Source organism: Anopheles marshallii, chromosome X (assembly GCF_943734725.1).
Source record: "Anopheles marshallii chromosome X, idAnoMarsDA_429_01, whole genome shotgun sequence".
NCBI lineage: Eukaryota > Metazoa > Arthropoda > Insecta > Diptera > Culicidae > Anopheles > Anopheles marshallii.
Window position 1 is genome coordinate 16,589,321 of NC_071325.1, and position 10,076 is coordinate 16,599,396.

General features: G+C 42.3%; 1 protein-coding gene across 1 annotated transcript; it reads left to right on the forward strand.

The window, feature by feature from the left end:
- The first annotated feature begins 9,127 nt into the window (after positions 1-9,127).
- LOC128710820 (uncharacterized) lies at positions 9,128-9,730 on the forward strand. The gene has a single exon (XM_053805676.1). The coding sequence runs from the start codon at positions 9,128-9,130 to the stop codon at positions 9,728-9,730; it is 603 nt and encodes a 200-aa protein (XP_053661651.1).
- The last annotated feature ends 346 nt before the right edge of the window (positions 9,731-10,076 follow it).

A 10,076-nucleotide genomic window follows, 5' to 3' on the forward strand; every position in this document is an offset into this window, starting at 1 on the left:
GTGCCATTAAAACTTCAAAATATTTATTAGGATTAGGGAACAAACAATTAAGAATGCGCGGTCAGCTGCAATGCCGCATTAAGTTCAAAGACTATAACAAGTATCATATTTTTAATATACTCAGTAAAGGTTCAATGGCATGGCCATTGATTATTGGTCGTGATTTACTAACTAAATTTGATGATCATCTGACACAAGTGAAATTTAAATACAATAAACAACAACCATTAAATATGAATAATAAAACCAACCTTCCTACGTTAGACCCACGCATATCTTCACATCTCCAACATATCGGTATTTTGAAACATGATAGCACAAAAATGAAAGAAGAGGTTGCACCCTTGGATAATAGCTTCGCAGAACTTCGCGCGATTGAAATGGATGAAAGGAAGGAACCGCATATAAATTACAAACTTACAAAGGAACAAATAGATACCCTTAAAAAAACAATAGACGTTAATTATTTTCACATTCCTTCAGACCAAATTAAGTTTCCTGACCATAGTATGAAAATAAATCTCATTCATGACACACCAATACACTGTAAACCACGACGTCTATCATACGCGAAATGGGTTAGGAAAATAGTCAAAGACCTGCTAGATAAAAATATAATTCGCCCTAGCAATTCTCCTTACGCTTCAGCACTCGTTCTAGTACGCAAAAAGAACGGAGAGATTAGGAAATGTGTGGACTATAGACCAATCAACAAAATAACAATTAGAGACAATTTTCCAATTCTTTTAATAGACTCATGTTTAGAATATTTAAGCAATAAACATTTTTTTAGTTTATTGGATTTGAAAAGTGGGTTCCATCAAGTGAAAATGCACGAACACTCTGTAAAGTATACATCATTCGTCACACCAGACGAGCAATATGAATACCTAAACATGCCGTTTGGTCTTAAAAATGCCCCATCGGAATTCCAAAGATTCATTAACTCAATTCTTAGAGAATTCATAGATTCTGAAAAATTATTTGTTTATTTAGATGATATCATTATTGCTTCAGTAGACTTTAATACCCATATTCAAGTATTAAGCGAAGTTCTTCGCAAAGTTCGTCAAAGTGGTTTAGAATTACGTCTTGATAAATGCCATATCGCTCAAAACGAACTAGATTATTTAGGTTACAAGGCAAATTCACATGGCATACGTCCTAGTGATAAACATATTTTGGCGATCAAAAATTACCCTGTACCTAAAGATACTAAACAAGTTCAGAGATGCATCGGACTTTTCTCGTACTTCCGCCGTTTTGTACCTTCATTTTCCATTCTTGCTAAACCACTTACAAATTTACTTCGATCAGATAAGTCGTTCATTTTTGACTCAGAATGTACAATCGCATTTGAAACCCTTCGACAAAAACTAATTGAGTCTCCAGTTCTTTATATTTTTGACCTCACTCGTGAAACAGAATTGCACTGTGATGCGAGCACAATCGGCTTTGAATCCGTATTATTGCAAAAGCAAGAAGACAACAAATTTCATCCCATTGCCTATTTTTCAAAAGCCACATCTAAAGATGAGTCCAAACTACATAGTTATGAACTTGTGGTAATTCGGAGGTTTCAGTCTGATATTTTGATCTTCACATACACGTTGGATAATTAAAAACCAAATTATTTCAATTCGTTTTCTTTATTAATTCACATCGCGTAGCGCAGGGATAAAATTCTTCAGTCGTTCCTTCTCCGATACTTCTTTACCACTGCTCTGCCGCGCTTCTTCGGTGTTTTTCCTCGTGTCGCGACATTTCCCCTCTTCTGACAGTTCGCCTACTGTCAATTTTCTTGATGATGGCCGCGCGCGTTACACTCCCCCCCGAGTGCGGAGCTGCTGGCCTGCTGCGTACTCGCTAACGCGGACATCCAGTACTGCTAACTTGACCGCTGGCCTCTCGTATATTCCCAGAGCAGTCTGCACGGTTGCTTTACGGACTTGTCCATCCTTCGATCTGGTGACTGCTATGACTCTTCCTTTTGGCCATGAGTTTCGCGCAGCGTTGGGGTCCACGATAACGACGATGTCATCCACGTTGATTGGCTTGACGGGACTAAACCATTTAGTCCTACGGGTAATCGTGGGAAGATAAGCTGTCATCCAGTGTCGCCAGAAGATGTTTGCCATAGTTTGTGATAGCTCCCATCCTCTTCTGAGTGCTGCAGCACTGTCATCAAGGATAGACACTGGTTTAAGTCCGTTCGATGATCCAAGCAGGAAGTGATTTGGAGTCAGCACTGCGGCAGATTCGTCATCTATGGGTATATGGGTCAACGGTCTAGAATTAAGAGCATTTTCGATCTCAACCAGTGCGTTGCGAAGAACTTCTTCCGTAGGAAGTCTTGGCAAACGTTTTCCAGATAGATTTTCCTTCACCGATCTCACCAAACGTTCCCAAGCACCTCCCATATGTGGGGATGCGGGAGGTATGAACTTCCATGCTGTTCTGGGGGATACTATTTCCTCCACCAGTTTGCTATTATCGACGTTTTTTAGGGCCTCTATCAGTTCTCTAGAAGCTCCACGAAAGTTTGTACCGTTGTCGCTATATATCTCGTGCGGGACTCCTCGTCTGGCCATGAAACACCGTAGGGCCATGATACATGAACTCGTCGTAAGTGAATTCACTAGCTCCAGATGTACGGCGCGCGTCGTGAGGCAAGTTAGGATGACACCCCATCTCTTCTCACTTCGACGACCCACTGACACCGTCATGGGGCCAAAATAGTCGACGCCTACGTATGAGAATGGACGGTTAAATGCCGCTAAGCGAGCATCAGGTAAATCACCCATCATGGGTGGATTCGGCTGGCATGCTTCATTTTTGCACCGTTGGCAGTTTCCACGCATCTTTCTGTAAAGTTTTCTTATGCCCGGTATGTAGTACTGCAGTCGTATCTGGTTGATTGCTGTTTCGTGGTTTCGATGAAGCAAACTGTGATGGATATGTCGAACAATTAGCTGAGTTATGTAGTGTTGCGAAGGAAGTATCACTACATTCTTAACATGCAAATCGGTGAACCTTTGGACGTCAATTCTTCCGCGAGCTTTCATAACTCCATTCTCGTCTAGAAATGGTGCAAGTCGATGAAGACTGCTGGAAATCATCAACCATCTAGAGAATTTTTTGATCTCTACAAGTGGGTTCGACATTCGGCAATGAAGAATAGCGTGTGGACGAAGCTCTTCTGTCGTAGTTTCTTTTCTGAACTGCATTTTAGGCCATTCGGATTTCGACTTATAGAGAAATGATGCACCTCGGAACCATCGGCCTGTTTTGGATACATCCGGCAGTCGAACCCATTTCGTCCCGTCATCGGCAACGTTATCTTTCGTTGGAACCCATCTCCATTCTGATACATTAGTGTTCTCCAGGATTTCTCCAATACGGCAGGCAACGTACGACGAGTATCGTCGATGGTCTGATTGAATCCAGCAAAGAAGGTCGCGTGAATCTGTCCAGAAATACCGTTCAGTAATCTTGATCGATAGTGATGCTGTGACGTTGTTCGCTAATCGGACACCTAGAACTCCTGATTGCAATTCAGCCCTCGGTATTGATAAATATTTCAGCGGTGCAACACGAGTCTTTGCACTGACCAAAGAACATTCTATTTTTCTCTTTTCGTCGAACCGCAGATACACCGCTGCAGCAAATCCGTTTTCACTAGCATCTACAAAGGTATGCATTTGCACGATGTTCTCTGGACTTATTGAAGTCAGCATCCTGTAGCAACGTGGAATCTGTACTCTCTCAAGCGACGGTAATACTTTGAGCCAGGTCTGCCATTTGTCTAAGAGTGACCCATCGATTGAATCGTCCCAGCCAATATTGGTACGCCATATATCCTGAATAAGTACCTTTAAGTACATAAGTACATGCGAAATGAGTCCTAACGGATCATACACCATCATCAGCATGCGTAGAACTTCTCTTTTCGTTGGAGCTCGTTCACCATTCAGAATTTCGTGATCATATCTCGGCGACAATTTATAGGTAAAGGTGTCTGATTGGGTACACCAATACATTCCGAGTACCTTTTCTGTTGGAAACGGTAGGCCAACATTCATGCTTTTTTTTGTGTTTATATCGCCGTTCAGTTCATTTAAGACGGTCTTCGAATTGGACAACCAGTTTCGAATTTCGAATCCGCCTTCGCTGTGAATGTATTTTACCTCTTTTGCCAGTATTATCGCCTCTTCTTCGCTTTCGACGCTGGTTAGCATGTCATCAACATAGTGTTGCTCTAATATAACCTTCGTGGCATCTGGGTACTGATTCTCGAAACGCCTAGCATTAAGGTTTTTTATAAACTGTGCCGTACTAGGGGAGCAGGCTGCTCCGAATGTCATGATACACATAACGTATTCGGCAGGCGCTTCCGAAGATATATCTGGCCTCCACAGGAATCGCTGACATTGCTGATCCTCCTTAGCGATACGAATCTGGTGAAACATCTCGCGGATATCACCAGTTATGCCGATGCTATACTGCCGAAATTTCATTAGTACCGAAGGAAGGGACGTAAGCTGATCTGGGCCTTTTAATAAGACAGAGTTGAGGGATATTCCATGAGCCTTAGCGGCTGCATCCCACACGATTCTAAACTTGCCAGGTTTATTAGGGTTGGTAATTGGAAACATGGGTAAATACCAAACTCGCTTATGATGTTCATTCATCTCTGCTGGCGTAAGCTTTCGTATGTACTGTTTATCCAAGTACTCCCGGATCTTAGTCTCCATCGCTGTAGCGAGGTCCTTATCTTTTGTCATTTTGCGCTCCAAGCACTTCCATCTATTAATAGCCATTAATTTACTATCAGGCAGTCGCACATTATCGTATTTCCATAAAAGACCACATTCGTACCGCTTGTTAATCAATCGAGATTGTTGCGAGAGTATTTGTAGCGAACGTTCGTCTTCTCTTGATAAGAGGGTCTGGGAAGACTTGACTATTCCCATACTGTCTAAGGCAAAATACTCTTTCAATGCGTTGTGCAAGGTGTCATCGCAGTTGCATTCGCATTTTCTGATTTGAAGAGAGTAATTGTGCGTCGAATAATTAGATTCTCGTTCCTTGCCACTGTAACCATAAATTGTCCACCCAAGTCTGGTTTTCCAGCAACTGGTTGGTTTCTTCCTCCTTCACGACTCTTCTGTACTGAGCTCAATCTTGCATTATCCAAACCTATTAGGATGCGTGGTACGGCATCACAATACGATTGGGCTGGTGTATGGGCCAGGTAAGGATACTTCTTGATTAAACTATTCATATCTAAAGTCTGCTTAGGAAGATCCAGCCCTTTCACTGTTTGAATACCCTGTAAGGAGTGTATTTCATTACCTGTTCCAGATAGTGTAATGCTTACGGTTTTGGAGGCTTCTTCGTGATGACGTATGTGGTTCGTCCATTTTAGACATAATGATTTGTGAGGACCTTCTAACTGCAGCTCGTTCGCTAGTGACTCGTCCATCAGGGTGATTTCGGATCCGTCATCCATAAAGGCGTAAGTGTCGACAGATACGTTTCGTCCGTACACTCGGACGGGAATTACCCTAAAAAGAATATCGCTTTCATTATTATGATGAATGCTGCATTGACGTTCTTCTGTATTCTGGATCTGCGGTTTCGACCGGTGTAGAAGTGGGTGGTGTTTAAAGATGCTTCCTTCAACACCGCATGGCGCTAGTTTCTTGCAGAAACCTTTGTGCTGACGCAGGCATTTCCGACAGAGCTGTTTTTCCTTTACCACCGCCCATCTGCCTTCACCACTCAACTCAGCAAAACGCTTGCATCGGTCAACGGATACACATGACTCTTTGCAAACCACACATGTATTAGTTGCCTTAACTGCTGATGATGCTTGAGGTGACTGTTCAGCATGGATGTTCACAAATGATCCTTTCAGACCCTTTCGTTCTTTGCTAGGACGCGCGTTATTGGCTGGTAATGGTGTAATCGTGGAGGCCGCTTTCGCGATATGTCCTATCCAGCTACTAAATGTCTGTAACGTCACCTCGTCTTGTTCCAGCGAGAACTCCGCCCATCGTAGTTGTAGCGTAGGAGGGAGTTTATTAGCTATCTTGTGGAGCAACGTTTCGTTGTACTGGTAACCTTTAAGATTACATACTTCCACAGTAGCACAGTAGTTTCTCACCTTTACTGCTAGGTCTACAACTTCTTCGAATTTTCCTTCTTGAATGCATGGAAGAGAGAAAATTTTACGGGTTAGCTCGTGAATAATACGTACAGGTTGTCCGAATTTTAGTCGTAGGGTGTCGATTATCATGGGAACATTTTCCGGGTGCATAAGAAGACATTCGACTGTTTCTCGAGCTTTGCCTTCCAAGCATTTGTTCAATCGTGTCAAGTTCTCATCATTGTTGTATCCACACATTTCGGTAGTGCGGTTGAAATTGGAAATGAACGATGCCCATGCGGTTTGACTTCCTTCGAATTTGGGTAAGTCAGAAAGCTTTGACTGTCGTGCTGCCCATTGTGCCTTTGTCGGTTTGTGTGATGGTTGTGGTGCCGTTAACGGCTCTCTTTTCAGTGGAACTGCATCCACTGCTTCTTGGTTTTCAGCTGTTGTTTCGGCGTTGATTAACCATTCTTCTATCCTTTCCTGCTGGTACATACTGCTGCCACTACTGGACGCTGTTTCAGAACCTTGAGCCATGAGTTCGTTCCGTCGTTTAACTAAAGCCAATTTCCTTTCGATGAGCTCTTCTTCTTCCTTGATCTGCTGTAACAACAGTTTCCTATTGCTACTAGCTCGCGTAATTTGCGATCCTTCTGCATGTTTAGAATCTGGCTTAGCTTTGGGCACTTTTGTTTCGGACGTTAGCGCAGAATCCATTGTTGTATCGAACAACGCCGGTGGTACAGACAAAGTTAGCGCTTCATCTTCTTTTCGTTTACACTCGCTACGCGTAACACGCCGTGTTCCTCTCTGGACACTCTTTTCGCTCATTTTACTGGCGATTATTGGCTTGGTCCGCGCTGAGAAATGAGCTTACACAGAACTCACAAATGTTATTTCGCGCACGTGTTTAAGGTTATCGTTCACGAATGTTCTTATCTGTTGCTTCACGCCTTAGAAGACCGTTCGTTGAACTTCACCAAACTCGTGTTCTCACTTTTTCATGATCCAACAACAATAATCCTGTTCCGCCAATTTTGTCCTTCCACGAACGATCACTCTTCTCTCCTCTCAAACCTTTGCCCCAACGCTCGCGTATGGTGTGTGTGTGTGTGTGTGTGTGTGTGTGTGTGAATACTATGAATCCTTTCCCTTGCTTCACGCTTGGGGAACGTTCTCAAACGATTTCGTTGTGTGTTTTTGCGTGTTTCATCAGGAATAGTCCTGGCCGTTGCCTCTCGCTTTGGATACAGTATACTTTCCCCGAATGACTAACACTTGTCTCTCGCCTTTTTTCGCGAAAACCGCACACAGAAGTTCACACTCTCAATCCTCACACACACGGTTTTTCGATTGTACGTAGCTTAACCTTTCGTGGAAAGGAACATGCACCGAACTATTCTATTATTCACTGACGAATTCTTTAGTTCGTTGATGATTTTGTGTTACCATGAAGAATTTTATAATGTGGTAATTCGGAGGTTTCAGTCTGATATTTTGATCTTCACATACACGTTGGATAATTAAAAACCAAATTATTTCAATTCGTTTTCTTTATTAATTCACATCGCGTAGCGCAGGGATAAAATTCTTCAGTCGTTCCTTCTCCGATACTTCTTTACCACTGCTCTGCCGCGCTTCTTCGGTGTTTTTCCTCGTGTCGCGACATTTCCCCTCTTCTGACAGTTCGCCTACTGTCAATTTTCTTGATGATGGCCGCGCGCGTTACAGAACTAGAAACATTATCTGTCATATATGCTCTCAAACGATTCCACAGTTATGTTCATGGTATTCCAATAAAAATAATCACTGATTGCAATTATCTCGTAGAAACTTTGAAAAACCGTAATGCTTCCGCAAAAATAGCACGTTGGTCTCTTTTCGTTGAAAATTATAATTACACTATGCAACATCGTCCGGGAACTGCAATGAGCCATGTGGATGCTCTAAGTCGTTCATTTTCTGTGAATATAGTAAAAGAAATAGATATTGATAGCCAACTACAAATAACGCAATCCCGGGACCCAGACATAGAAGCACTAAAAAACGAATTGGAGACTAGACCTGTGAAAGGCTATGTTTTTCAAGATGGCTTAGTTTACCGACAGTCACCTTCAAATAAACTGCAGCTTTATGTGCCTAGAGAAATAAAGATAATGTAATTCGATATACCCATGAGAAAATAGGACACTTAGGAACTGGGAAGTGTTGTGATCAAATGAAAAATTTCATTAAAAATATCCTTAAATGTATCATTTATACTTCACCTGTAAGAAACAATAATCTCCATAGTATCATCAAAATAGCAACTCCATTTGATACAATACACATTAACCACTTAGGCCCCCTACCTTGCATTCAGTCAAAGAAAAAATATGTATTAGTAGTTGATTGAATTGATTGAATTGAAGTTGATTGAAGTTGAATTGATGCATTCACTAAATTTGAAAAATTATACCCAACAGTTTCCACAAAAGCACAAGAAGTTTGCAATGCACTTTCACAATATATGGCTTATTATAGTCGACCTAGTCGTGTTATTAGTGATCGAGACACGCGTTTCACATCTGCACTATTTGAAAAGTTTTTAAATGAACGAGGAATTTGTCATGTTCTAAGTGCTACTAGTTCACCACAAGCAAATGGGCAGCAAATGAGCGAGTTAATAGGGTTTTACGACCAATTTTAAGTAAACTTTCCAACTCTATAGACCACGGAAATTGGAGCTTTCAATTAACCAAAGCAGAGTGTTAAGGAATGAATCATAGGGCATAGACGTTAAAATTATAGCAACCCGCAAAGGGCAATGTATGCGTATGAATAAAGTCAGTAGCAATCGGAAAGCCAAACGGTGAACACCTTTTTTAAAGCAAATTTCGCGTACATAAAAATTTGGTCCTTCGAACCGGATATCCGTAAAACCGGATAGTTACGTAAACTGGTAGTTTTAACCGTTCTTTGTTGAAAATAAAAATGTCGAACCCAGAAATGTCGGAATTCTCTGGAGTGCAAGCTACATCGAGCCCAAACGACTCGGTATCGAATGTGATCCAACGGGGTCAAGCACATTTAATGCGTAGATTAGATTCTCTAAAGAACGCTATCCAAGCCGCTAGAGATACGGATTCTTCATATGTAGAGGAATGGACGGAACGATTAAGTGTGATAGTGTCCGCGTTCGATACAAAGCACGCGTCGTTGCTCGAGACTGTGGATGCTGCGCAGTGGGAAGCAGAAGAGAAGCGGTATGAGGAGTTTGACCGGCGTCGCTGCGAAGTATCGATACTTATAAAGAGAAGTGGAGCAGATTTGTGTGCGTCCAACACAGAAACGCAGCAGCCAGGAGTGTCAAACTCCCGATCCAAGGGGCGTTTACCTGAGATTCCGATGCCCAGTTTCAATGGTGCCTGGGAAACGTGGCCAACGTTTCGGGATTCGTTCGTTAGTATGATCGACGGGCATCCGAAATTGTCTGATGTAGACAAGTTAATGTATCTAAAGCGCGTGGTGACTAAGGAAGCAGCGCAGCTGATCGACGCAGTAGAAACTACCGCGGCGAATTATAGTGTGGCTTGAGAGCTGTTAAAAGATCGTTACGAAAACAAAAAGGTGTTAGTGCTTCGCTATCTGAACGAATTGTTCGCCATTGCACCGTCAAAAAGCGAAAGCTTCGAGGCACTCACCATTTTGATAGACAGTTTCGAACGGACCATCAAAATGGTGGAAAAGATTGGGATTATTACAAATGGCTGGAGTATGCTTCTAGCACACATGTTATGCGAAAAATTGGATGCGAACACCCGAAAGGAATGGGAAACGCATCATCGAAGTGCAGAAGTTGCCGAATATAAAGAACTTGTGCAGTTTTTGAAGGAGCACTTAATAGTGTTACAAGGCATGCCCCAAACTAAAGAGCAACCTC